Source organism: Poecilia formosa, unplaced genomic scaffold, assembly GCF_000485575.1.
Source record: "Poecilia formosa unplaced genomic scaffold, Poecilia_formosa-5.1.2 Scaffold46, whole genome shotgun sequence".
In the NCBI taxonomy this organism is placed as follows: Eukaryota; Metazoa; Chordata; class Actinopteri; order Cyprinodontiformes; family Poeciliidae; genus Poecilia; species Poecilia formosa.
The window spans coordinates 1,132,449-1,159,862 of record NW_006799985.1 but is presented as its reverse complement, the minus strand read 5'-3'; the positions used below and the strand labels follow the sequence as shown (position 1 = coordinate 1,159,862).

Below are 27,414 nucleotides of genomic sequence, written 5' to 3'. Positions count from 1 at the left end.
TGCGTCACACATGCACGCACAGACGCGGGCGCGTGCACACACACACATACACACACACACACACAAAAAAAAAAAATTCCTGTATTCAAATTGCATCTTAACTCAGACACTTGACAAGCAACACAAGTTGCTCAAGCAACTTTTATTGCTTAAGCACAGGAAATTTGTAATTCACCAACGTGAACAGCAGAGCGGTGTGGAGGAAGGGGCTGAGCTTACGCTCATGGGGATTAACACGTTTGGAAATTCTAACTCTCTCTGTCTGACATCTTTGTGTGAGAAGAAAAGCTGAGGACCCTTTTGACAATGACATTTTTCACATGATCAGGGCTGGAGGAAAAAGTGCCTTTGAGAGGCAGTGAAGCCCGGGAAAATTGTTTGTTGACCGCATAACAGCCATCGTCCTGTGGCTGTCAGGCCTGCGTGGCAGGAATTCCTTTGGGGAAAAGATTAATAGTTCATTTTCATGGCAGTTTGCTGAGAGGAAAAGCAAAGTGGAAGATGTAAGGAATGCTAGAAAACACAAATAAATGTATTTAATACATATGCAAAAAAAAGAAGAATTAAACTTTAAATAAATTTAATGCAAGATAATTGCTAAATTGACCTCAAATAGATCACATTCCCTTTTTGACAACAACATCATTTGGATTGCTTTCAAAGAGTGCTGATGCTTTCTTATAATGTCTCATTTTACTTTATAAGTAACCTTAGATATTACATAAACAAGAATTTTAATTTTTGAAAATGTTCTACATACCTTTCCTGAGAAAATTCAAATTAGAGTGGAATTAAAAACTTGTATTGCACTTAGGAATTTGTTTACATTTTAAAGCAGAAATTCCAATACAGAAAAACCTTGCTGTGGGTTTATGCCTGTCAATCTACATATATCTATATGACAAATAAGGTGCTGGTCTGAAATAGATTTGGTGTTTGAGGACAGCAGCAGATAATTTGCTGATAATCTGTGCAATTGTGGAATGGCAGGGACAGCACATTCTTTTGCAGGTTGTGCTAAGTTTTCATTTGGAACCAGAACATTAGTCCTTATTTGTTGGTCGTGTCACACTTTATAGCCTCAGGAAACCGCTCAACAAACAGTAACAAATCACTTTCCCGGGACACGAGCAGGTAACCTCACTATAAGTAGCACAAACTTTTGTCCTTTCCCAAAGTTTTTACACCAGTAATTGTTCTAAGTGCAGATATCAATCAAAGCGCTTGCCATTTACAGTACATTATCCCCTACATTAGCTCACTTAAATTATGTGGGAGTGCAGGTAGAGGCAATACAAACACAAGCGTGTATGCATGTGTGTTTTGAGAGAGTGAATGTGTGCGCGCACGCAGTTACCTTGTTAGCCCGTGTCAGTGCAGACAGAGGTTTGCTCCCCAATAGATCACGGCCTCACTAATGGCATATGATGCTGCTGCTGCCTCAAAATGAGGCATGTAAAAGAGCGACATTATTGATCGTGCCTGGTGAGTCGTGTGGCCTGCAAACACCTGCCATTTTAACGGCACGCTTACTTTTTCATGGCTGTGGGGATAAATCACGACGTAGCTCTGTTCTGGATCAGGGGGGCCTCGGCAGTGTGGCAGAGCGCTCCATCACATTTTATATTGTGTTAATAATGTCAGATGTATCTATGTGTGTGTGTGTGTGGGTTGGGGGCGGTGGGGGGTCCATGCATGCATGCATTCATCACAGGCTACGTGGTATAAGAGGAGAGGACATTACGGGGGTGTCTTGCTAGGAGACAGACGCCTCCACTGAGCTCTCCGTCATTCCTCCACAGACTCAGACAGAGACTGCGAGGATCTATATAAGAACCATATAACGATCCATCTGCTGGGCTTCTTTCAAAAGCACTAAATTTTAGTCCAGCAAACATTAGTCAAGACATATGCTTTCATTCTGGCTATCAGAGAGGTTAATGGGATTAATTTACAATTTCAATCACTTTGAAATATATCCATAAATAATTCATAATCCCAACGCAAAGGGAGACTTTTGCTCATTAATTCTTTGAAATTATTTTCGCTCACTTTCAGCTTGACAAATGATGTCCGCAAGAAAAACATATTGAAAAGTGCAGGAAAAGAAAGAAATAACTGCTGTCATCTTGTTTTTTTTTTCTTTCTTTTGCAACAAAGGCAATGCAGTAAGAGTGTTACATCTGCTCATCTCTCTTTAAATCTCTGTCAACGAAGAAGGCGCAGATCGTCTTGGGGGTGTAGCTTCTGCCTAAGCTGCTCCTGCAGACCTTCCAGGAAATACACTTAATCTGGTCAGTGTTACCTAGAATTTACAAATGCATTGGTCCATTTGGGACATGATTTGCTATGTACAGAGTGAGGCGTGTTTGGAACACCAATTAAAATGACTACTAGAAATTGTACCTGCAGTAGCATAATTTCATAATAAAATAAAAGAAATGTAAATCTTTAAATCAGATTCGTATTTTACCGTCCCTGAATGTTCCTGGACAGTTTGGACAATGAATGATGAGTTTTTTTTAGTCATAGTTGAACAATCTTGCTTGCTCCCATGTAAAACACTGTAAAACACAAAAAGAACAAATAAAATAAACATTATTTAAAATTAACTTGCATTTATGCACAACACAATGCAGCATATAGTTATACAAGTATCCCAACCAAGTTTGAGAATGGCCGCCAAAGGTTAGCACAAATATCACTACCTTAATCCTTTTGGGTGTGGAAAATCTCATTCATTGCCAAAGATTAGCATCAGTGTTATACTCATAGACTTAACAAGGCTGATGGAAAAGTTTTCTGTTAAAAAGATGTAATTTGTTGCACTGTTCTGACCAAAATATTGGAGTCTTTAAATAAAAAGACATTCTGAATCATTCTAGGTGAACAAGAACAACAGGTAATGAACTAGTAGCACCATGCTATTATGACAACATCTAGGAGCGATACCATGTAATCCACAAGCGCCCGTCCCTGCAGGCACTTAAAGACTTTGACCTTTTGCACTCTCTTGCAATGTGGTTAATGCAGATTACAATGGTTTGGACTACTGAGAGCCTTCCTGACAGCTGCTCCCACCTCTCCCGGTCCACATGGCTGTAATTTAGCAGGCTGGCCGGACAGCTTCTTTCTGGAAGCTTTGAAGCCAAGCCAGTGGAAATTAGGAACTTTGTCGTGGAGATATAAAAATGATAATAAAAGAAAATGTAGCTCTTTATCCTCACGCGTCTCAAGTTGAGATGAGGAAGACAAGAGCCGGAGGCTTTGAAGGGAATCAGGCAGCCCAGCTTGAGACGAAAGTTGGCACTTCTGCCTTTCTCTGCCACCGATTTGAGCTTAAGCAGGATCAACTATCAAACTATCGTAAACAGGTTAGCCACATAAATGTTAGCTTATGATTCATCAAATGTGATTTTCAGCATCTACAACCTCAAACTGCAGCTACAGTTGCTGTGTTAGTTACTTTTTGTTGCTGCTTTCTTACAATTGTGGAGTTAGTTAGGGGTTAGAATAGCAGCAACGGTTATTTTGGACACTTTCCAAGCCACAGGATTTATTATGCCTTGTCAGTGAATCGTTGTGTGTATTGAATATATTCGCTCTAAACTAATTGACCAGTACGGTGAGAGGCGCTGAATTAGGCAAATGGGCCCAGGATGTGAAGTTAGACTTGATTTATTACTTTGAATGCAACTCAAATCAATGGCTTAGTTCCCCAAAAACCATTGCATTTCCCAGCTGAAATCATTGTTATGCTTAAGAAAAGAGAGATTATGCAGCCTTAATGAGTTTCAGTGGTTGAATGTGTTTGTGTCCCATTCAGGGGCGAAATCATATTTAATGGCTGACACTCAGTTCATGGCAGGTCCTCCTTTTTCTCAGTGGCAGGTCACCTTCGTCAGTGGGAAGGCCCATTCAAAGGGGAGGGCCAAAGATAGGGTTCTACATTCATGAAAAGAGGAGCACAAATGCCGTGCATGAGAAATGAAATGGGAGAAAAGCAGCTGATTTGCACACAGCGCTGCAGCTCAGCTTAGGGCTGGCTATAGGCCCCAGCCGGCTGACCTCACTGTGCCAGACTGGGACCTCACTTGTTTTGGGAGATGCTTTTGTTTCTCCAGCTTAAGAAGAGATCTAATTTCATTTGGGTCTTGACAGAGCAGTCGCCGTGGCTTCTAGATAAAAAATGTTGCAGGTCATTAATAAATTAACATGCTCATTCTTCTGCCTCCGTCACAATGTCCCAAACAACCACACTTGTATGCTAAGCAGCGATTATTTTTCCAAAATCTATTCAGGCTTGTAACGCACAACAGTTATAGTATTTTCTTGTCAGAAATGTATAAAAATGTTTTTAACACAAAAAGCAAATTTCTCCATTGAGAACCAAAGACTAACTGTGATTCATTTATGTTTTATACTCTGAAAGCTTTCATGTGTTCTAGTTCCCTAAAATATAAAATATGCCCTTTAAAAACTGAAGTTGGAATAATTCATATGAAAAATGTTATGAATGATTATTTTTAGGAGAATTAATACATTATTTGTGGTAAAGTTTTTTTGTCTATACAAAGCTTTTGCTGCACCGTGGAACCTTAATCATGACCTTTAAAAGTCAAAAATGTTACTGAAGTGCCACAGACCAAGCATTAAACACCAGGATTACTGCTTGGAATTAGCAATGAGCTCAGGACTTACTTGATTGATTGGTTAGGATTTACACAGAACCCCAAGCCAGTTAGCTTTGAATGTTGTTGCACAAACAAATACATTACTATATAATAATCAATGGAATTGTTGTAATCTGACTCGGTGTCAGTGGTGATGTGCTCCTAGTTGGAGCATTGCATTAGCATGAGGAGTTATGAGATTAACAGTCATTGACTGACAAATGAAAAAAGACCATCTCAGCTTATTCCACTTTAATAAGCATTGAATCCACTTTATTGATTATTCACTGCTAATATGCAGTAGCAGAAATCAATAGGCAGTCCAGCTTTCATTTCAATATAAATCCAATTATTGCTATTGCTAAAGCTGAAGAAATTAGAGGGGAAATGGACTGGCATGTTATTTCATCATTTGCCCCTCTATAATGACTTCAGAGGTAGACTTTATTCAGTAAAATCACAACATGTACTGAGTAAATATTCTTTATTATTATTTATTGGGGGTGTGTGCCCAGTGTAAACTTACAGTGACCTCAGAAGTTAATTAGTTGTCATGAATCAAACTTTATTTGCAGGCTTTTATGCAATTCAATCACTGATTCAGTCAAACATCATTATAAACTAACAATTGTATTTAATAACTCTGCACTGAGCTTCGTTAATATGCTCTGGATTTGACAGTTCTTCTCATGGAACAAGCAGAAATATTTCCTACATTCCTCAGAAGGCTTTGTTAATCCTGCTTAAACCGCCTTAATCACCTGGTCACACATTAGGGTGTTTGGTTTTTCCAAATCATTTCTAGTTAGAGAGAGAAGTGAGGGGGGCAGAAAGAGACATCATTACGCTGTAATAAAGCATCCATATGGTGTAAATGTTGAGCTGGTGCAAATCCCTTCAGCTTAGCTGCAGAGCACCCTGGCAAGAAAGGTCAGGAGTGGCTGCTTCTCGCTTAAGCATATGTTTCCGTTTTGTGCTATGTACATTTCTGAAGCGATGCTGCAACTGAGCACTATTAAGGTCAAACATGAGATTACAGTCGCAGGTTGATAATTAAAAAGATTGTTTTTCAGAAATTCAATTCAAAAGATGAAACTCAAATAATATTCTGTATAGATTCATTACAAACAAAATTACATTTTTCTGTTCTTTTTTTTTTATATAATTAGGCTTACTAGTAAAGTAAATCCAAACTTCAGTTTCTCCAAAACTATCAATAAAGCACTGGACTTCAATATTAAAAATGAGTAAGGTCCATGTCCTGCTGGAAGGTGAACCCATGTCTTAGACTCAGGTTTCTTGCAGACTTTCTTCCATCATTGCCCTGTATTTTGCAGTCCTGCTTAGTTCTGATCAGTTCCCTTGTCCCTGCTTAACAAAGCAACCCCTCAGCATAATGCTGTCGCCACCATGTTTCACTCTCAGGATGACGTGTTTAGAGTGATGGTCAATGTCAGATTTCTTCCACACATTACATTTTACAAGGAGGTCAAAATGATACATTTTGGCCTCGTCTGACCAGATTATCTTTTTTCCATGTTTTTACCATGTCCATGGCTGCAAATGACTCTTACCATAACTTTTTTTAGTAATGACTTTGTTATTTCCACTCCTCTGCCACCTGGGATATTTTCTTACATGCAACTCGTGCTTTAAATGTCTCCACAACTTTATCTTCTTGCTCCTTGATCTTAATTCTCTTTAGGCAACAGATATGAAATTACACCTGTGTGAACTTTTACATATTTATTATGTAGTCTAAGACATAAAAGGGACATGAAAGATTGGCATTTTTGCATTTGTAAAAAAAACAAAAAAAAAACAAAACTATATTAGACATGTTTTGGTCAGTCACATAACATCCAAACAAATGACTTGTGGTTGGAACTGGACAATATTGTGATCTGTTTCTGTTTGCATATGATTCTTTCTTTTTTACACTGAGAATATTTTTGTTGTTGTGTTTTGTGTGTTTTTGTGCTTCGTGTTGAGTTTCTTTTTTCCTGTTATGTTCAGCTCTTTGTGTATTATATAAAAAAAATCTTGTTTTAGTTTTAATCCTTTTCTCCTTTGATTAATAAATCATTTTGTGACAGAAATGGCAAAATGAACAAAAACAAAAGTTCAAAAATATGAATCCTCTTTTGTGCAACAGAAATCCAGATTGTTCTTTATTTTTTGTCCTCCGACACTTGAACACTGAAAACGTCTCTGCTATTCTGTAAGCACATCAGCTGAGAATATTACATTGTTACGGAAGCACAGCTTCTTAACATTGCAGTGAAATATTCCTAAGCAGTTTCAGCCTTACGTGTTATTTCAAAAGTTAATGTAAAGCATTTCGTGATGGAGTTTAAAACCTACAATTAATACCCACAAGCGTGGTTGCAAAGTAATGAGTGCCTGCTTACAGGACACTCAGACAGACAGGGCTCGACAAGTGGGTGGAACAACATGAGGTAGTCATTACATTTAACCCTGTTTATCATTGACACATACTCGGTGTTTGAGTTTGCTCAGATATAAACCAGCAAATCTCTCCTTAATCCCACTTTCTGTTTAGTTGCACACTGTCCTCTCAGGTCTCCTAATAATAGCTTTGTCCATAAAGAACAGCCGTCAGAGCATCGGGACGTAAGACCGTGCCGCTGTGCAACTGTCACTGTCTGTTCATCTTGGAGAAGATACAGAAATTGTCCTCATACATTTTGAAATGTGTTGCTGACCTCGGCTTAAAGGTTCAGAAAGCGACATTATTCTACGTTGCATTGGAATATGGGAACAAAACTGGAAGCATCTTACTTTCACCCCCCTCCCCCCATCCGAAATCTTGTACTTTGCCAAATCCTTTTAAAGTAGACAGTAGTCACCGTGGTCCCGAAGGCTCTGCCCCTAATTACAGAGGAGCTGTAATTACAGAACCTGGATGGAGCGCGAAAGAGAAGAAAACCTAAATCCAGCTATTGTAAATGTATACTGCCTTTTGATGATACCTGTTTTCCTGCACTGAGAGGTGCAAATAATCACATCAAAAAGAACAATGGCTGCGCACCTGCCTCTGATGCATGTGTCCACTCACATGCAACTAAACATTACGGCTGCCCGCCCCCGTGCTCCCAACATTCACCTTACAATAATACCAAGGGAACCTAGGAGTATCCACTCTTCTGCTAATGATCAACTTATTAAAGCCAAATCTGGGTCGGTGCTGTTTACTAAATACCTACAAGAAGACATTGCGAGTCACTGCTTCCTCAGAAGATGCACTTGTTTTTAAAGCATCTGTTTTCTCTCACATTTGCCGTTTAGTGAAGTCAAACAAGTGGATTTTCTGCTTATATTTCGGTACTCACAACAAATGAAAAAATTGCATATAAATGTTCCCAGAGCGTTTATCACTGAAAAAAATGTCATTTAATTAAACCAAGTGAATACACGTTGTTTGACATTTGAGAAAATGTCATGTTTGTTGCTTGCTTGTTGTGTTATGCTCTCATCATATAAAGCACATTGAACTGCAGAAATGGAAATAAACTTGCCTTACTTTGCCTCTGCGTTTGAAGTGAGCGCCGCTCGGCTTTCATTTCCTGCTCTGAGCACTTGTTGCTCATGACGTCTCTAATTAAGCGCCATGCTGAGTTTCCCATAGAGCGACTGGCTGCTCTGCTGATGTTTAATACCCACAACCAGACATGACGCCTCATTGACAGTGGTATGGTTCACTGGCTTTCACTGGCTTTACATTTACCCTGAAATGTATACTTTCAGGTCACCCTCTCAGGTGCAAAGTACATCTGACTAGGTCTCTGCATGTAAACCGTACTTCTGTGTTAATCAAACCCAGCTGCAGACATTTATTTAACCTCTTATAACTTTATGACATTATTACGAAGTTGTTTTAATGTTAACAGTGGAATCTGCAAAGTTCAATGCTCTTAAAGCTCCACTAAATATGTGAATCTGTCTGATGTGAATCTGTTCCAGCCTTGCCTCCAGAGAACAGCTACATTTAGCCACAAACAAGTCAATAATCTCCTCTGTTGAAAAAAAAAAAAGTTTAAAAATAGATTAAAAACCAAGCATGTTTTGGTAACTGCTTTTTCTAGTTATTTGCTTTTCACCAAACATACTTGATGGGTTTCTTGCCACATGAATTTCATAGCTCTATGAATTTACTGCTGGGGCTTCAGGCTGAATGGGACTTTTCAAACAAAGGTCAAAGTAGACGACTTAAGTGGGTCTGGGTTGTGTGGCACAGCTGGAAATAAGGCCCTGGGATTTTTAGTGCTTTATGAGCCCGTTGTGAAGCTGATAATGTGCATTGTGGGAGTATATTCTAAGGAAGAAGAGGTTAAAGACTATGGGAGGAGATCAGCAGCTTGGATGAGGAGGTTTAGTGGTAAGCAAATCATTCCACCAATATTGCAAACAGACAGAAGACTTACTAGATCATTAAATTTATGTGGTAATGAGACTGGGAAAGCTTTGTCAAATCATAACTGGTAAATACATTTATTAAGACTGGATATTTGCTTTTTGTTGCATACGAAACCCCAAAATCTATAAACTGGTCCCACAAGGCCATATTGTTTCACAGATTTAACAGTGTTTTGTTTCTGCGTCAGCCAGAGCCCAGTGTGTGTAACTGTTTCTGTCATGGCTGACAATTTGATAGGTTTTCACACTTTGGTTTGCCAAGGCTTCCCATTTTTCTCCTTCTCCCCATTTCCGGGCTAAAGCCAACCCGAGGTTTACAAATATTGAGCCCTAATCCTCGGGCCTCAGACAGCGGGGCCTGCTGTGTGGTGCTCAACAAATGACTGAGTGTTCATGAGCGAAATTAGTTCAGGGAGGCCTCTGTTTCCTCTCAATGTTGATATAGGGGCAAATAAAAAAGCAGCATAAATGTGGAGTCCCACTTCGTGAGAGCCTCCGGGCCCTGCCACTGAAATAAAGCTGAAGGCTGAAGGCTCAGTGTATTTTCAGAATAAGCACAGTTATGATGGAAGACTTGCCATTCTGTCAATACCTTATAGGCACATATTCTTGGAAAGCTGCTGTGAAGGATCAACATGCTTTGAAGAATCTAGATTTTAATTCAGTTTTCCTCACCTTCTGTCCTCAATGAAAATTTAGCCGGACCTATTTAACTTGTAACATACTCTGACAGTTAGCCAAGTGCCAGAAACGACCTCTTTGTTATTAATGGCTCTCATGTCTCTAATTTAAACAGCGGTATTTAATTCTGTTCTGGTCATAAACCTCGGTAAGACAGTGAAGCGTTCAGCTTGTCCAGATATTGGAATGCTTTACATTTGACACACTTTTAATCCACAGACACTGGCTAGCACCTAGCTACAGCTGATGTTTTGGAGATAGTTGGTTCCTCCCCCATGTGAAACCATCTGTGGACCTTTGTTTTGTTATTTGTTTGATCCAAGCATGGGATACATGGCAAGGTTGCACGCTGGGGGAGTTATGATGTTTTTGGTTTCCTGATACTGTATGTCCTGAACAATGTGTGCCCCGAAAATAAATATTAATCCATGCGCAGACTTTGTTCCCACCCAGCCGCTGTGTGTGTTTGTGTGTGAGTGTGTGTATGTGTTTCTGTTTCTGGACCAGACCCAGCTCTAGCCCCATTATCTCTCTGTGTCTTTGTATGTGCTGATTTATTTCAACAGTGCTCTTTCGGCCAAGCGCTGGGTGCCTCCTCTTTGTCAGCTGCTGTGTGAACGCAGAAGCCTTTGACCACCTTTGACAGTGTGAATATTTTAGCTCCCTTTAATATGCAGCCTAAACTTTTTATGTAAAGATGAGGAGTTGGAAGGGGGTATAGAAATAGGACAGGATAGCAAAAGAGTGCCAGGGTGACGTAGGAGTTCAACAATGACGCTATAAATTAAAGGGGGATGAAGAAAATAATGTGTGTGTGTGTGTGTGTGTGTATATATAATATACATATATATAAGCTGCTTTCACCTCATTATTTATTGTGACCATTTTTCATTTACCGCAAATAAATACTAAATTTTCGCTTGAAATTTCAGAGACATGTTGTCAATAGTTCATAGAATAAAAGAACAATGTTAATTTCATTCAAACGTTTAACTATAAAAAGTAAAATCAGATAAACTAATTATTTTAAGTGGCCTCTTAATTTTTTCCAGAGCTATATATATATATATATATATATATATATATACATATATTATTTATTTATGGACCATTTAACATTATATATAATGTGAAAATGGTGTTTTGAGTGAGGCAGTTACTTTTGCCCTCGTCAGTTCAAGCTACCTATTTTTTACTTTTTTTTTTTTTATTTTAGAAACTTGCTGTCCCTTATCTAATAAGTTCTATTCCAGGATATCTCTGTTTTCAGCTCCATTCATCTACATGTCAGTTCAAGGAAACATAGCTTTCAGGGAATAAGCAAGGATTAAGCAAATATTTACTGAATCATTAGTGAAAGGTAAATCCAGGGATCAAAACACGCTGGAATATATATATAAAAACAAAGCAATTGATCATTTTGCTGTAAATGACAGGATAACAGTCTATGCCAAGTTTTTTGAAAGTATTTACTCTGGGGCATTTACTTTTTATCTGTTGTACATATTTTTATTGGAGTTATAGTGAGTTTGCCCCTTTTTGGTAAACAAACAAAACCTGTCCAGATGCCTTTTTCTCCCTGGTCAGAATAACTGAGAGCTACCAGGTTCTCTGGGATCCGGCCTGGTTGTGAAGTTTCAAGAATTACTAAGTTTTTGAACAATGTTGTGGTGAAACTGTGGAGGATATGCCTGTTGTTCTAAAGAGGACAAAAATGCAAGATGCAGAGACAACAGAGGCAGATTAAATAAACGAAGTTCAAAAGAGGCACTAAAAATGAAAAGAAAACAGAAAAAGGGAAAGCGACTCGGCACCAGTGAAGTCAGTCAGAGACAAGAAGGATGGCTGAATGTAGAATGACATACAAACTAAACTTAGTTGGACTGGATAAGGTTATCATGAAAAAGTAAAATAAAAGTCACTTATTTAAAACGTGGAATAGATTAGCAAAAGCAAAACCTGCTGCACAAAAATAAAAAATAATTGTTCATTTCAGAATGAAGGAAAAGACCTGCCAGTTTCGTGGGATCATACTTAAATCTTTTGTGCTCTATCCCAGCTGTAATTTATTTATGTTGTCAAGTTTTCCCATATGTTTGCTCAGCTTGCAAGACGCTGAAAATAAAATCACTTCCCTGAACTGTATGTTTGGCTGGTTCATTCTAAACTAAAAACATTTTTTTTTTCTTTCATAGCTTTGACCTCACAAATACACACACGTCATCCCGCTGTGAGGAATCAAAGTTCAGCTGTTGGGTTGCTGATTTCTTGGAAGTAGTAGTTGGAGTCCAGCTCCAGCCTGTAGCTGGGCGGTGCGTTTGAGCTAACAACAGCAATATTACGATTTTACTGTGACCGTGTTGTCACAACCTTAGTGACATATGTTCCTCAGCTTCAGATGGGTCTGTTTTAATCAGATGAAGATTAATATGTTTAGTGTATGCTCACTGTGGCTTTATTAATGCAGCTTCTGTTTTTTTTTTAAATATTATAATCCCTCTCCTTCTTCCTCAAAGCCCTGTCATCTCATTACCAACCCTCGATCGGCCATGTTGACCTTAACACTGACTCCAGGCTTAGTAGTTTGGTACCTTCTATCTCTAGTCAAGCTTATGAGTACAATAAGTCAAGAAAAATCATTGAAAAGTATTTTTAATTCAGTATTTCACTTAAAAATTAACATTTATATGCATATATTATAGGGGATTATTACACACAGAGATGTTATTTTTCATTTCTGTTATTTTAATGATTGTGGTAAACAAACATTCAGGGTAATTAAAATATTGAGAAAGACCAATAAAAATATATTTTAATACAGGAATGTTATAGAATTATGTTATAATTCACACAATCATTTAAGAGTTTGGTAAGGAGGTAAGCTACAAAATGAATGAAATAGAAAGTTTAGTGGAAGAAAAAAACATGTGCTGGACTGTTGTTTAGCTTTGTTTAGATAAAATAATTTAAATTGGATATCAAGATTTCACAGTCTGGAGGGAAAGTTGAGCCACACAAAATCCAAGTTGGTTGAGGTCCAGCATGCAGTTTCCACAATCAGCTATGCTATGTTGGTTGCACCACTGCTTTATTCAGGTAGAAAGTCAGCACAGACATGCATCATCCACTGACCAGCTGTATCAAGATGCTAATTTAATTTTCCAGCACTTGGACCTGCCAACACTGAGAAAGTACCAGCTTTAATTGGCATGAGATGACTCTGCTTGGTTAGCCAGCAAACTAGCCTTAACTAAACATCATGGAAAAACTATGAAGGATTGTCAAAAGGAAGATGAGAGACGGCAGACTGAAGGCCGATAATTAACCTGAACACCTCAGCAGGTTGATCACCTCCATGCCACGCTGCACTGGTGCAGTAATTCACACAAAACGAGTCAAAACACTGTAATGAGTGCATATGTGTGGTCTTTACTGTTTTAGTGGTATAGCATCCCTGTATTGAACTCTTCTTTTAATTAGACTAACATTTTTAAAAATATACTTATTTACAAAAATAAAACTACTTTTCAGAGACATTCTAATGCATCTTATTTTAAATTGTAAGATGTATTCTAACTTAGAACCAAAAAGGAAGAACTGCGACCTACTTCTCAGCTTGCAAACATAAAATTTCTGCTTAAACTTGATTCATTAGCACATCAGCCATCCAGCACGTCTATAGCTCCAACAGAGCAAACTATAGAACAGACAGACAGCGTGGAGATTATAGCAAATCAGACAAGAAGACCTCTCCAACCAGACAAGATGGACACGGGAGGGAGTGAAGAGGAGATTTGTATGGGAAGCAAAGGGGGGAGCGGCTGTGTCATGGTAAGGGTAGACCAATGGAGCGCGGAGGCCCTCATGCCCCTGCTGATCACAACAGGGGATTAATTATGTCAGCATAATAAGTACAAATGGTGATCTGAACGTGGAATTAGCCCCCTGAGCAGAGGCTTCTGCAGCCTGCAGTGGAGAGGAAGAGTGGGTGGTAATGGAGGGGGGAATTGTCCCAATTTGTCCCAGCCTGTGCATGCACAGGGATGGAACCTCGGGTGGGATATGTTGTTGTCTGTCGGGCTGGCAGGCAGACTGGCTGGCATGCATGCTTGCTTGAAGTGCCTGGTTGGCTGGGTGGGTGGTGGGCTATCTTGGTCAGTCATCTCTGTTATGATTTGCATGGATGTCAGTCTCAGTGGCAGCTGGACAAGTTTCTAGCTGAGCAGGAGGTGTTTTCTTTGTTTATTTCATAGTGTGCCCCATCACACCCAGTTGAACTTCAGCTACGGGATAAATTCTGTGTTTTAATTAGTTAACGCCAATGTGAAGTATATAAAAAAAAATCAACATTTAGTTTTATTCTTCTCGTTACATTTAAATAAAGTCCTCCCTAGTAAATAATGTTGCAAGTTTTTCATATCCTATAATAATAATAATAATATTGTTGAGAAGACCAAGTTTGAGATGGGGCTGAGTTTCAGATCGAGGTCGTGCTGCCCCAGGACTCAGCCCAGAGGCAACAGTGTTCATCCCCAGCCTGTTGTACTAGCTGTTGTCTCTGCTGGCCAGATGCCTTCAGCACTTCCCCATCAGAGTCTGTCAATGTCACACATTCTATGTGCAAAACATGTAAACAAACCATGGAATCCTGATTGAAAGGAATTTCATAAAAACGTGCTCTCATTACCATGCTGTCAGAAGATATGCTGTTGTTTCAGGTATGTAAAAGCAGCCTGATATGTTAAATAGGGAACCTTGTTCAAATTTTACAATCTTCATGTTCAGGTAAATGTGAGATATGGAAAACTCTCAAAAACCCCAGGGGTCTTGCAAAAGCATAAAATAAGCATCAACCCAACATTCTGCATTGTTAAATAAGTAGGCATGTGTAAACCTACTTGCCAATAATGGGAACATATCTCAGAGGAGCTATTGCGTGTTAATGCACTGCACCGGATTTCTTCACATCTTTAAATGTTACAGTATTTCCCAGTCTTGCTTAATTGCAAAAACACGTTTGGAGCTCCAGAAAACCATTTTACTACTCATTTTCTAGGATGATGTTTTGCATTTTTCACTTCGACATGCAAAGTCTTTCCACAAAGTATGCAGTAATAACTACAAACCAATATAATTTTGATCTATGAGATGCAAGTCAGAGTAATCACCATTGATGAGAGGGGATTTTCCCAACAGCTGTCCATCCTGTTTTGAGGTTTTATTTTCATATGAATGTAGTCTTCAAAAATGTCTAAACATTAATATTGACAAATTGTAAAGAGTTAGATTGATGTATAATCTCTCCGTCCAGGCATTGGCTAAACTTGTTAATGTTACTGTTCTCCCAGGCACTTTTTTTTTAGGAGGCATCATCTCGAATAACCAAGAAAACAGAGTCAAAATCATCAGTCCAGTTTATTAAAGCCAAACAATGTACAGAAGCAACAGAAACATAGTTTAGTGTTTCAGAACTAAACCACTGCCATGAGTCCTCAAGGGACAAACACGGAGCGGCCCCAAACGATAAGATTCAACTTCTCTTAAGCCCCTAAATCAGCTGTGAAGTCTGTGAAACTTAGCTTAACATATGTGTGTGTATGCATGTACAAGCGAGCAGATAAAAGAGACGTAGGAAAGACACACAGTCATTTATTCTTACTCAGCATCAGCAGAACTTCACCACTGTCCAAAATACTCAGACATGTAATGTAGAGTGGAGCTCTATATTACATAGACTTTCGAGTCTCCAACTGTTTTACATGATCACAAAAATATTTAACTTGATTAATATGTAATATTAGTAAAATTTTGTCATTGCAACATAGTCTTTACCTGTCTGTTCTCTCATTATCTGCTAGGATCAAAACGTGCTTTTGGAAGAATGTTTTAAATGACTTCAAATAAAGTCATGTTAATAGAGCTTAAATGAGAGAAATCTTTTTCTTTTCTCTTTTTTTTTACTTATTGTCTCTGCTACTTGAACTGGGAGGGAAATAAAATGATTATGATATTTTCTTTTTCAAAATTACAGCACGTTGTTTGATGAAGAAATCTGTCCAGATTTCAGACTGCAGACCCTGCAGCCTGCATGCTTGTAGTAAGTCCATGAAGCTCGTTCCATGCAGGTGAGTGCAGATAATGATTTCTCCTCTGCTGCGGTGAAGCTGCTGATGGGGTAGGTCACATGCAGACTCAGGCCTCATAAATCCCTGCTCTATGATGAGCTTCTCCATATGACTGATGGAGATCAGAGGCAGCCAGTTAAGATGCTCGCTCATAAACATGCTACCCTACTGCTCTGACGGTGCTGTCAATTTTCATATTTCACCAGTTATTGGGCTCAGAGTCCTGAGTTATAACCCCAGCAGACTCTTGTTAAGGACTTGAATTGTACTGCTGACAAACAATTTATGGAGAGAGCAAGAAAGGAATCCAATTGATGTTTTTAATTAGGACAAAGATTAAAATGTTTCTGCAAGCAACAGCGTTCTGTCTCGGATACGGGAGTCAGAGTGATGGTTGAGTCTTTCAAGCATCTTTTCCAAATAACAATGTTAAGGATTGAGTTAATAATATAAAGTTCTCAATTAGTTAAAACCCATTAAATCACTTAAATATCAACACTGGTATCCTCATAACAGTTGAGGGGTTAAGCATTTTTGATGGGCAACAGACCACTCATGATGCATGAACATTTTCAACCTTAGGACAACAAAAGTGAAAAATGTTGGCATAGATACCCATGAACAATTTAACTACTTCTCACTTCATCTGACCCGTCACCTGACGTTTTCCTGTGAAAAGCTCACTTCCTCTTCAGGCCCTGCAGATGAACCAGTTAGACTTGAGGTCAGAGGTCATTCTAGATAGATGTCCACAGGATCCAGTACCCCTGTAGAACTGGTCCAGGCCCCTGTTGTGACCCCTCTACTGAAATGATGAATCAATTTCTTATGGTTTTAAGGATTCTTATGGCAAATAAACGATAACTAATTGATCCCTTGAACCAATTTCATTTTTACCTTCACAATTCTACTTTAACAGTGAATTGAAAATCAAAGTGTTGCACTTTTAGCTTCAGCCATATGATCACAGTTTTCATCTTCCAGATAGGGGTTTGCAACTTGGAAATCTAGAGCCACAAGTGGCTCTTTGGTGCTGTGCTGTGACTTAATATGCTGAAATATTGCCCTGTTTTTCTTTGTTCTGTTCTTTTGTTCTGTGCTCTCATGAAAAAAAAAAACAAAACAAAAAAACACTGGCTCCATCCTGCTCTCCACCCCCCACCACTGCTTACAGTGAAAAAGATATGAGCAAGTTTGGCTCATTTTGCTGTGTCCACTTCAAGGTTTTTAGGTTTGTTTTTTTTTTTCTTGCAGACCCTCCTTGCACTTTTGTGCTTTATTCATTTCCACTCCTGTCAGCTTAAATGGCAAAATTTATAACCTCGCTCCAAGGGAAGGAAAGAGGAAGAGGAGAGCTGAGGGATGTCATTGGATTGAACCAATATGCTTAAAGCAAATCAACCAGCACACAGTGGCAGTCGATACAAATTATTTTTAATAAATAATAAACTTTCTTTCCCCACAAGTGTGTGTCAGCATGGTATGCCAGACTTCCAGTCCATTCCAGTACAAAATCACCCACAATCCCAATAAGAGGGAACAGCTGTAACTTCATAAAAAATTCAAAGTTTATGTAATGTTTCGGAAGGCCCTGTTACTGCTAGTGAATTGTAATTTAACTTAAAAAAATAAAAAAAAATAACGCAAGTCGTTCATCAGCAGTTTGAAAAATGACTAACTACAGGCAATTTAAGCTAATTTAAAGGTTTCTGCATATGTAGGGAAAACTAGCCGTTTGTATAACTTTTATTTGCTCCCACACCACAGTAACCGCTATTCTGTATCCATTAATGTGCCAACTTATTTTGACACATAAATCCCACATCAGTCTAAGGGCCCCTTGCTTGGCCAGCCATGACTGATGATGCACACTGACTCACTCGAGCCCCCTCCCCCCAGGTGAGTGCTGTTCCGTGTCACTTACTGGAACACACTCCTCAAAAACACAATGAATGCCTCACAGAACCATAAACACACACACACACCGATTCACATCTATGTATGTAAAAAAGTACTGGACTTTGCTAATGACTCAGAGGGTGGTTTTCTCTTTCTTTCTCTACATCCACATACCTCACCATCACCACCCCCTGAAGCCCAAAATATCCAGCATGCATCAGACCAGGTGCTCTTCAAACACAGAAAAATGGGATTAAAATAACAAATGAACATTCATAGCCAAAGTTGTCATCGCTGTGATCAGAGAGAGGGCTGTTGTGTACTCAGACAGAAGAGATGGTGTCATCTTTGCTACTATCCAGTGAAGAGACAGAAAAAAATAAAAACAAATGACAGATTTACCGCAAACAGAGCAGGATTCACATCCTGCTTATCTTTTCCTTTCCCTTCCTCCTTATTTGCTATAGTTAATTTAATGTGAAAACTGTGATGAATTTAGCAGTAGCTGCTTAAAATATGTCTAAATGAATGCAGTTTTTTTTTTTTAATGACAATTAGACAAAATTGTATGCAAGCCCACTGAGCCCAAACCAGCGTATCAAAATACCTTTTGGCAATCCTCTTACAAAAGCACACATTGTACATCTGAGACACACAAATGCTCTTTAGTACCATTTCCTCTTATTGACGCTGTTGGCACGTCTAATATTTACAAAAATGTTATGGCTTGACAACCTACAATTAAACTTGTCATAACAGAACCCATCCAAAAAGCCAGACAGGAAGGAGGAGATGTTAGGAGTGATGTCAGCCCGGCAGATAAAATGAAGAGGCACGCAGGCATGTAAACAGCTGTTCTGTGATTGTCTGTGGTTCAGTGTGGTGTCAAAGCGTGCCGTATGTTTGTGATGTTTTTCGCACAGACAATGGTTTTGTGTCGTTAGGTACTCTAGAAGCTTAATCCCGGTTAATTGTTGCCTGTCATATTTAAGAGTTCAGGCCAAAATTCGCTCTTGAAAATTCCTTGGAGCATTTCAGTGATTGCGAAAATAATTAGAAGTTAATTTTATTCATTAATGAAAGAATTAAGTGGTAAGCGATTTTTGATACATTTCAAGGATTTTAAACAAATGAAAACCCAATTTCTGTTTCTCACAACATTAAAATGTTACACAAAACCAACTGAAAAAATGCAGCAGTGTATTTATGACTAGTCTGTTGCCTTCTGATATTTTTCTGCATGGAGTCTGGATGTTCTGCCTGCATGCATTTGTTCTCCATTGGTGCATGGCTTCTTCTAAAAGTCTACAAACATGACTGTTACGTTAACTAACCTGTGACGGTCCACAATGGATGGTATGATGCTAAACAAGTTGACTGCTCACTATGTTCTGCCTTCACGCATATGAATGAAAGGTTTAGTGGAAGAAAGAAATGGAAGGAAAGAATGTAGGAGCAACAGGAATGTCTACAGACTTATATGGTCTGTACAGTTAATCACATTCAAAAGTTGGGAGGTGATTCATAAAGAAGTCAGTTGTGATTGAGTTTATGAGCCAGGCTTACAGCTGAACTTTAACATCAAAATTCCGTATCATTCTCTGATAGGAAATTTTGGAGCATTTCATACTTCCCTCTGAAGAAAACATTTATTTAGATGGGAATTTTGTTTTCCAGCTGAACTAGGCACCTGCCCTCACTTCCTAAAGCACAACAGCTTACATGATATATGACCAATATTATTGCTGACCATTCACCTCCGTGCCACTCAGCACATGTTCAGTAACTCGAACAAAAACAGCCCAGAATAAGGCGATCTACAGTAAACTGACATGCTCTTCAGTGGGATGATATTCTGTTTTGTTTCCTTCTAATAAAGCAGTCTGGATAAAGTTTTTAAATTATTTATGATTGCCTATTTTTCACAAAATTCTGCCACTTTAATAAACATTTCACAGCTACTATAGGCAATATTGAGTTTTCTCAGAAACTATCATCAGACTTTACAGAAATAAGTGCTTTAAATACATCACCATGTGTGCAATGAATCACTATAATAAACTGGATTTCACTTCCTCAAATAAATTTCTTTAAAAAAAATTCAGATTTATTTCACAAAGTTTGGAGATTTACCTTTCACTGCTCTGACAAAGAGAACCGTAACTCATATTTATTTAACTACAAACCTTCAAACAACCAGATCTGTGTGGTTAATAGAGATTTGGTTGTTCCATCTGTATCTTCTTATTCAAAAATCAGCTCCCAAATGATTCCACATCTGAAACGTTTTCTCATCATATTGCATTAGTCCTCAGCTATCATTCTGCCCATTTCTCTGCTTTGAAGTTGATCCACTTTTTAAGCAAAGCAGAGCTCACTGGAACAGAACGCGGGGGAGCGATGGTGGAAAAGAAATCTTCTTGTATTACATCTCTGAATTATTACAGGCATGTGAGCATGTAACCCTAGCTAAAGATGTAGAGTGCTTTTTGGAGTCTGTGTGTAAATGGATCTAGTCAGAGGTGAAGAGAAAACAAGTCTGACCTCATGCACTGTGCACCGGGGAGGTCAACCTGTCTGTTTGGTTTTCTGAGCCAGGACCATGCGCTCTGTTTGAGAAAGGGGACTGCCCGTGCTGACGTCGTAAATTACAAAGTAGGTTTGTTTCGTGAAGCTTGTGTGCGTGTGTGCGTGTGTCTGTTTGCTGCTTACTTCGAGCTTGCACATGTAAATGCGTCAGCCCGGCCTCTCTGTGAGCTACATCACCCACTTTCTTCACCTTTTCCTGAGCTAAACGTGCCGATTTCTTGCTGTCTTACTCACAAATATGATTCAACATGGAGATGACGGGGCCTCTTAAATGCCATTTACCGGGACTTGGCATGGCGATAATTGAAAATGCCAGTAAAAGTGCTTAGGAGAAATTCCAGCAGGATTATCGCCCCAGTAACATGGACAGACAGAGGGCCTGTCTCTGGAGAGCACAAAAGAACTTGTCTCCATATCATAAAACCTGCTCTGTTCCCCTGCTTTTTTAATCAAACTGCTGCTATGCCAGCCTTGGGAGTGGAGTTAGAGTAACATCTTCGTTTTTTTTTTGTTTTTTTTTGGGGGGGGGGTTGAAGGTTAGTGATATGCGTGTACGTGTTGTATGGATGGGAGGAGAGGCCGTGTGTGTCGAGGGGGGCAGGGCGGGAGTATTGTTGGGCAGTTTTCCTACCCTCTCTCTTTCGAAGGCCAGTGTTGTCGGTGCATCATATAAAAGAAGATATACAAGCAATTCACATGCAAATGTTGAGAGTGATTTAGAAAAGAGGGGGAGAAAGGGGAAATGTGCTATTGAAAGCCAGTGGAGGGATGGGGGAAGACAGGAGGGCTGGGCAGATTGGAGGTGGTTGGTGGTGGTGGTGGTAGGAGGGGGTGGGGGGGTCGCATTAAGTATTGGAGAGGGAGGCGTGAGGTGGCGGTGCTGTGAAACAGAGAGACATTTGTGTTATCTGGCTTTATGTATCACCACTTCTGAATAATAACATGGAAAAAAAAGAGAGAGACTTGCCTCATCAGCCTGGTAGAGCCAAGGCATAAATAAAAGAAAAGAGCTGAACAATGGAATTACTATTGCCCCAGTCTCTGCGCTGAAGCTGCATCACTGGTATTCTTTGGAGCCACTGGCAAGAAGATTAATGTTTAGTTAAATATCAGTGTGGGAGCTGCTGGAGCAGGGAGTGGGGAGGAGGAAGAGAGTTGCTTACTGGGTCTTCTAAACTTAGTCAGCCCTGGCTCTCTTTGTAATTATGTTGTGTTGCCACGGATGAGTCCCAGACGCTCCTCTCTCAAGTTTTGGTCAAACATATTAAGAAGTTAGGTGCATGAATTTATAGACAGTTTTATGGGTTGTTTCTGATTAAATCTGTGTGGGGTTTGTAGGCTTCATACCAAAACAGCTTGAATTCATATTTACTGGGAAATGACTCATACCTTTGTTGGAAAACAATAAAAAAAAGTCTCTGAGTAGTCGGTTACAGTACATATTCGTATTTAGATTCTCAGTAATAATAATTTTAAAAAATCATTCTATTAAGTTTGGCTTCTGTGAAAAATGTCTATGCATTTTTTTATGTTATAAGAGTGCAATTAGTGAATAGTTTACCATGAAAATCCGAAACCTTTTTCTACAGAAGTTAGAACGGGCATCTCAATAATTGAAGTTTATTTGAATAACTCAGTTCACCAATTGACACATTAATTACACACAGACTGAGGTGTTCAATAGTTTTTTTTGTGTTAATTATGATAATTTGACAATTATAACCATTAAAAGTTTCAACCTGGATCTGGGAATAACATCAGACATAATTAAAACATGCTTTTATTTGTGTTTCTCTACATTGTGTACCTTTAAAAACGGACGACATGTTTTCTAAAGAAGAATGTATATGAATATTTATGTTTCAGATTTAATGAGGTACCATTTGTCAGAAGGAACCATTTTTATGCCAAGAGGACATTTTAAACTTTGAGATCAGAGTCTCTGTGAAATCTTTGTAATGACTTTTTTGTTGTTTTCTAAGTTCAAACTTGGAAAACTGCAGCTTTGAATAAAACATAGTATGCATATTTAAACTGCACTCTGCAACCAACCGCAAAAGGTTGCTTTATAAGACTTTTTGTTGTTGTTTTATGACGTCTTTAATGCAAAATATCTGTCAGGACAAAAGGGTTGTGGAAAACCTGGCATTTACTGAAGTAATTGTTAGGAAACATTTTATATGTTTTATTTGGGCTTGTGTTATTTGATCAGGATAAAGTTAAAATTGTTTTTGATTGTGTTGAACAGCAATTAGATTTAAACCCACAAGTCCTCAAAAGAACTGCTGTAAACGAACAAAATACTTTGGTTTTCTATGTCCTTATCTGCCATCTGTCTTTTCAAAATTGTAGGCTTTTTAAAAGTTTAATAGTGCTTCTGCAGGCATTTTATGTGCATTAATTCTGCGAGATAAAAAAAAAAAATCCTTTTAGCCAAAAAGTTTCTTTCTCATCTTCAAAGTAAATATGGAGGGATTAAAATCTTCTTCCTGGCATATCCATTCCTGTAAATAATATTTATACTATTCCTTAAGTGCAAATAATTGCTGACTCACTATTTTTCATGACAGTTCTGTCTCGTTATGGGTGATTTCCAGGAACAGAGCAAGAACTTTCGAGTCTTTATTTCTCCAATAACACCTAAGTGATCAGAGCGCCTCGAAGCAGGAGGCTTCGTCTCGGCGTCCGTCCTGAACTGCAACCTGCCTGTACAACCACAGAGCTCTGTGTTTGACCACAGAGCAGCACTGCGGTGGTTTGGGGTTTAGTTCCTTCTTCAGTAGCACCTCAGCAGTATTTGAACAGGCACGTTTCCACTCATCAGCACTCTTCTCTAACCTCTGCTCCCCTGTGAGCTCCCATGCGTTAAATATAAGAACAAGGATTTACACAGACCACAAAAATCAAGAGTCAACAGAGGAGGCTGTTTACATAACTAAAAGTCCTTGGTAACAGACGCATCTCCCAGCTATGATGTTGTTGTTGCTCATAATCAGCTTGTGGTCTCAAACACAAAAATATTTCCTTTTCCTTTAGTTTTTTAGCAGCTTTTCCTTCTGCACCACCCACAGAGTGAGTTCTTTACATTTATATGAAGTAATTGTGAGTCAGCTTTGGTAATTTAATGACTGTATTCCTGTAAAGCATACATGGATTACATTTAAAAGCTCCCACACACACATACAGGCACACGCAAACACACAAAGGCGACAGTTCTTTTCCAAGAAAAGAGGCCTCTGCAATTTCAGTTTTAATGGCATTTACATGTGAGTCTGCGTATTTGCGTATCCATGTGACCCAACCGGACATCCTCTGCGAGTATTAGTAGCAGAACTTAGGGGGTTAGGGTTAAAAGGAGGGTACCCACAATATTACACATCCTCATAAATCCAAGGCCCCTGCAGCATTCACGTCTATGGCTTGTGATCTGGGGCGAGAGGCATGTCCGGACGCAACTGCCCTCCCTCCCTCTGCCTCGGCTCTATTTTTCTACAGCATGTACAGAAGACACACGGGTCAGGGGTGAACCCGGTTGCATGACAGCAGGTTGACAGTCTCAGTTGCTAAGGGGATAGGTGACAGGGTGGCACGGACGTGGGGTGACAGGGTGATGGCATGAGGTGACAGAAAAGTTACCAGGTGAAGACGGAGCTGAGTGACGGCAACTGACCGACTCGATGGCATCTTACTTTCTCCCTCTTCTACTTTGTCCGTCTTCCTCCCTGTCATCCGTCCACCATCTTGTCCAACTTCCATGTCTCAGCCGCACCAGCGGTCGCACCTCTCCGTCAAACCTTTGCACTCTTTTCACCGGGGCTTTAACAACGAATGAGTGTTGACTTTTTTTGTTTGGCTGCTTTTGCAGTCAAAAAAAAAAAACCCACACTCAAACATCTAACTTGTTGTGTTTGTCCAAACGTGCTTGTGCTTGTGTGCAAACATGGGATTACTTTTACATTTACTTCACACACATTCTGTGCAGTACCCTAAAAAAAAAAAACATTCACACCCTTTTAACGGTTCCAAATCTTGTCAGATCCCGACCACAGAATGCATTTTATTTGGATTTTATCACATAGATCAACACAAAGAAGTGATTGATTAAGAAGTGGAAGAAAGTGTGGTATGTTCAGCCTTTTAACTTTGTAGAAATACCTTTTACTACAACCATAGCTCTTGCGAAATCTTTGGGCTCTCTATCCGCCAACATTTCAAGTTTCGCAAGTTCTGTCTGCTTAAGTGAACTTATAAGTTAGTTTTATTTCATTTCAAGCATACTAAGATATTTGGTGTAGAAATTAAACCAAAAATATTTGGTAAAATTTTGTGTTTTTGCTGTGTGCTTATGACTGTAACATGACACAATACAGTCACCTTCCTAAAATAGTACAAGTCATTTTTGTCAAGATGATTTAAGTAAAAAAAAAAAAAAATCACTTATGGCAAAAAAGGCAATTCTTTAAAGAAGTTTCCAACTGTAACACTTTTTGCAAAGGACTGCATGTATTGATAATTATTAGTGAACACTTTTGCACCAGTTACACTTTTTATAAATTGCTTTTTTAAACCAGTCTGAATTTTTTTCCCCTACCCCATATATATGCGCGTCTGTGTGTTTCACCGCAATTAAAATCCTTCCTGTTTGCTCTCTCAGCTGCGAGTCACAGGCATGACGTGGTGAAAAAAAGCCAGAGAGGAGGCGTCCATACTGCTCTGGTAGGAACCAGAGGGAGGAAATGAAAGGTACTCCCCTTATTTCATACACCAGCAAACACATACACTGACTCAGCAGCCGCAGCCAGAGTGTGTGAGTGTATCTGTGTGTGTGTGTGCACCTAAAGCTCACCAGTTCCTGCATGTTGCACAGCTTTCAAGCGGTCCTCATTTTCTGAGAATAACTGTGAATTGTAACATGAAATGTTTGAGCTCAGGGGTCATATTTGCGCAGTCTGCAGCGCAGCAATGTGTTCTCACAGTATTGGGGAGGTATTATTCCGGCGGGTGCTGAAAGGGTTTTGACCTGTCTAGCCTCGACACACACCCAACATCTTGTCCGGTGCTGCTCCCGCTCATCAGGGAGGTGCAAGAGAGACACAATAATACCAGCACTCATTGACTAGGTTAATAAGTATTCTGTCTTGGTCCGAGGCGCTGATGCTCTGTACCTTCCAATACACTGCATGTGTGTTTCAGTCTTCAAAGCCACGCGCTGACCTAATGTCTGCCTCACACAGCTTTTGTAAACTAATGAATGACAGGGGCCAGGGAATCTGCTCTGTGACTGAAACAGGCCAGTGCTGTGCGTGGGAGTGTGTGTTTGTGTACGAATGTGCACGTATATAACTCGTTTCTCCTCCAACGCTCCCATCTCATCAACCTTGTTGTTGAGACCGCTTCCGTGTCTGCATAAAAAAAAAGATTTGAGTGGATAGATAGATGTGTGCATGTGTAGCGGACAAGAAGTTGTGAGTTGGTCGCACGTACTGCGTTGTCGTGATTTTGTCCTTACTGTTTTTTGTTTTTTATTGTTAGTTTAATTTTTGTCTGACAAAATTGATTTCACTGCAAAATTCTTTACATTTCCAGTTCAAATGAGAAAATCTAAATTCTGTTCAGATTGTCTTAATTTTCAAAAACAAACAAAAATAGAGTATTGAGAAACAGCATGGATTGATTAATTTTTCATAAATCATAAAATAGAGGTAGATGTCCCAGGGCATTCCAACACATAATCAGGTCAGAAGGAATATCTGGTCTTTCCACTGACCTCTGGGTCACCCTTGGGCCTGCAAAGCCTCCAAAAGGGGCTGGTTGTATGTGTCAAAGTGTAAAAATAAACAAAAAAGTAAATTAATGCTGATCCATTTAAAATAATCTCTTTATTACGTAGTAATTATAGGAAATCAATAAGACCTTTGGCTGAAAAGATGGTGATATTTAAACATGCAGCTGTGAATTCTGCAGACGTTATTTTACAAATATTTGTTTCTTAAACATTGTTTTGGTTAAAAAAAAAACAAAAAACTAATTGTGTGGCTAAATAAACCAACACAAACTTATGCTTGTGTGGACAGTGACTGTGTATTATGTTTGTTTTATTGTGAGTTTATTTTGACATGATTTAAAATATATATATATCAAGGCAAGACCTTCTCACCTCAAATAACCTGTATCTCGACTATTGTTGAAAGTTGTTGCTTCAGATTCATTAACTATCAGGTGCCATGAATTGTCCAACTGGTTTGCTCAGCCATACCATACCAACTTTATTTATAAAGCACTTTAAAACAACCACAGCTGATACAAAGTGCTGTAGATCAAAACACAACATAACAATAAAAAAAAAATCAAAACTTACAGTTTAAAAACAAAAACATACAATTTAAAACTAGATCCCGCTGGAGTTGAAAGCCAAGTAAAATAGATGAGTTTTAAGATGAATTTTAAAAGTGGACAGCAGAGGAGAGCGGCAATGCATGGGGGACGCAAACCATCAGAGTCAGAGGAGGGACAGAGCAGCTCATGCCATGTCCAATTGGCTCGTGTTGTTTGTTTGCAGGAAGGTGCCATTTGGATGTGTGTTTGTGTGAGTTGCAGTTCCTTGTTGAGTGTGTTTCACAAGATGACAGCTTGATGAGAGCACCTGACTGGCTCTTCCTGGCATTGTAAGATGCCAAAAGGAATTGTTTGCGAAGGTTTGTCTACATGCAGCCATTGGTGTGCAGCTATGAATCAGGAGTTCATGTGATCTGCTCTCTAATTGTCTTGTTTAGGTCTTTTCAAAAGGAAGAGATGGAAAATTCCAAACCTTGGAGGTCATGCACTCGAGCTACCAGACCGTTTTTTTTGTTTGCTCATGGAAGACACAAAAACGTAACAGTCTATGTTTACATAATTTTATAGCTTTTTATGTCAGGCGCCAAGAAGAAAAACAACACTTGCCCGCAAGTTAGTTGGTGATTTATGTCATGTTTGGACAAGTATGAGCAATCCATCTTTATAGATGGTCT

The 27,414-nt window shown here is 39.1% G+C and overlaps 1 protein-coding gene across 1 annotated transcript in view; it reads left to right on the top strand.

The window, feature by feature from the left end:
- The window catches only part of sall1a (spalt-like transcription factor 1a), a 133,198-nt gene that overhangs the window by 52,602 nt on the left and 53,182 nt on the right, over positions 1–27,414 (top strand). Inside the window, exon 2 of the mRNA XM_007552166.2 lies at positions 25,059–25,147. Coding sequence (XP_007552228.1) covers positions 25,141–25,147 — 7 coding nt within the window. The 5' untranslated portion in view covers positions 25,059–25,140. The remainder of the gene's footprint in view (positions 1–25,058; positions 25,148–27,414) is intronic.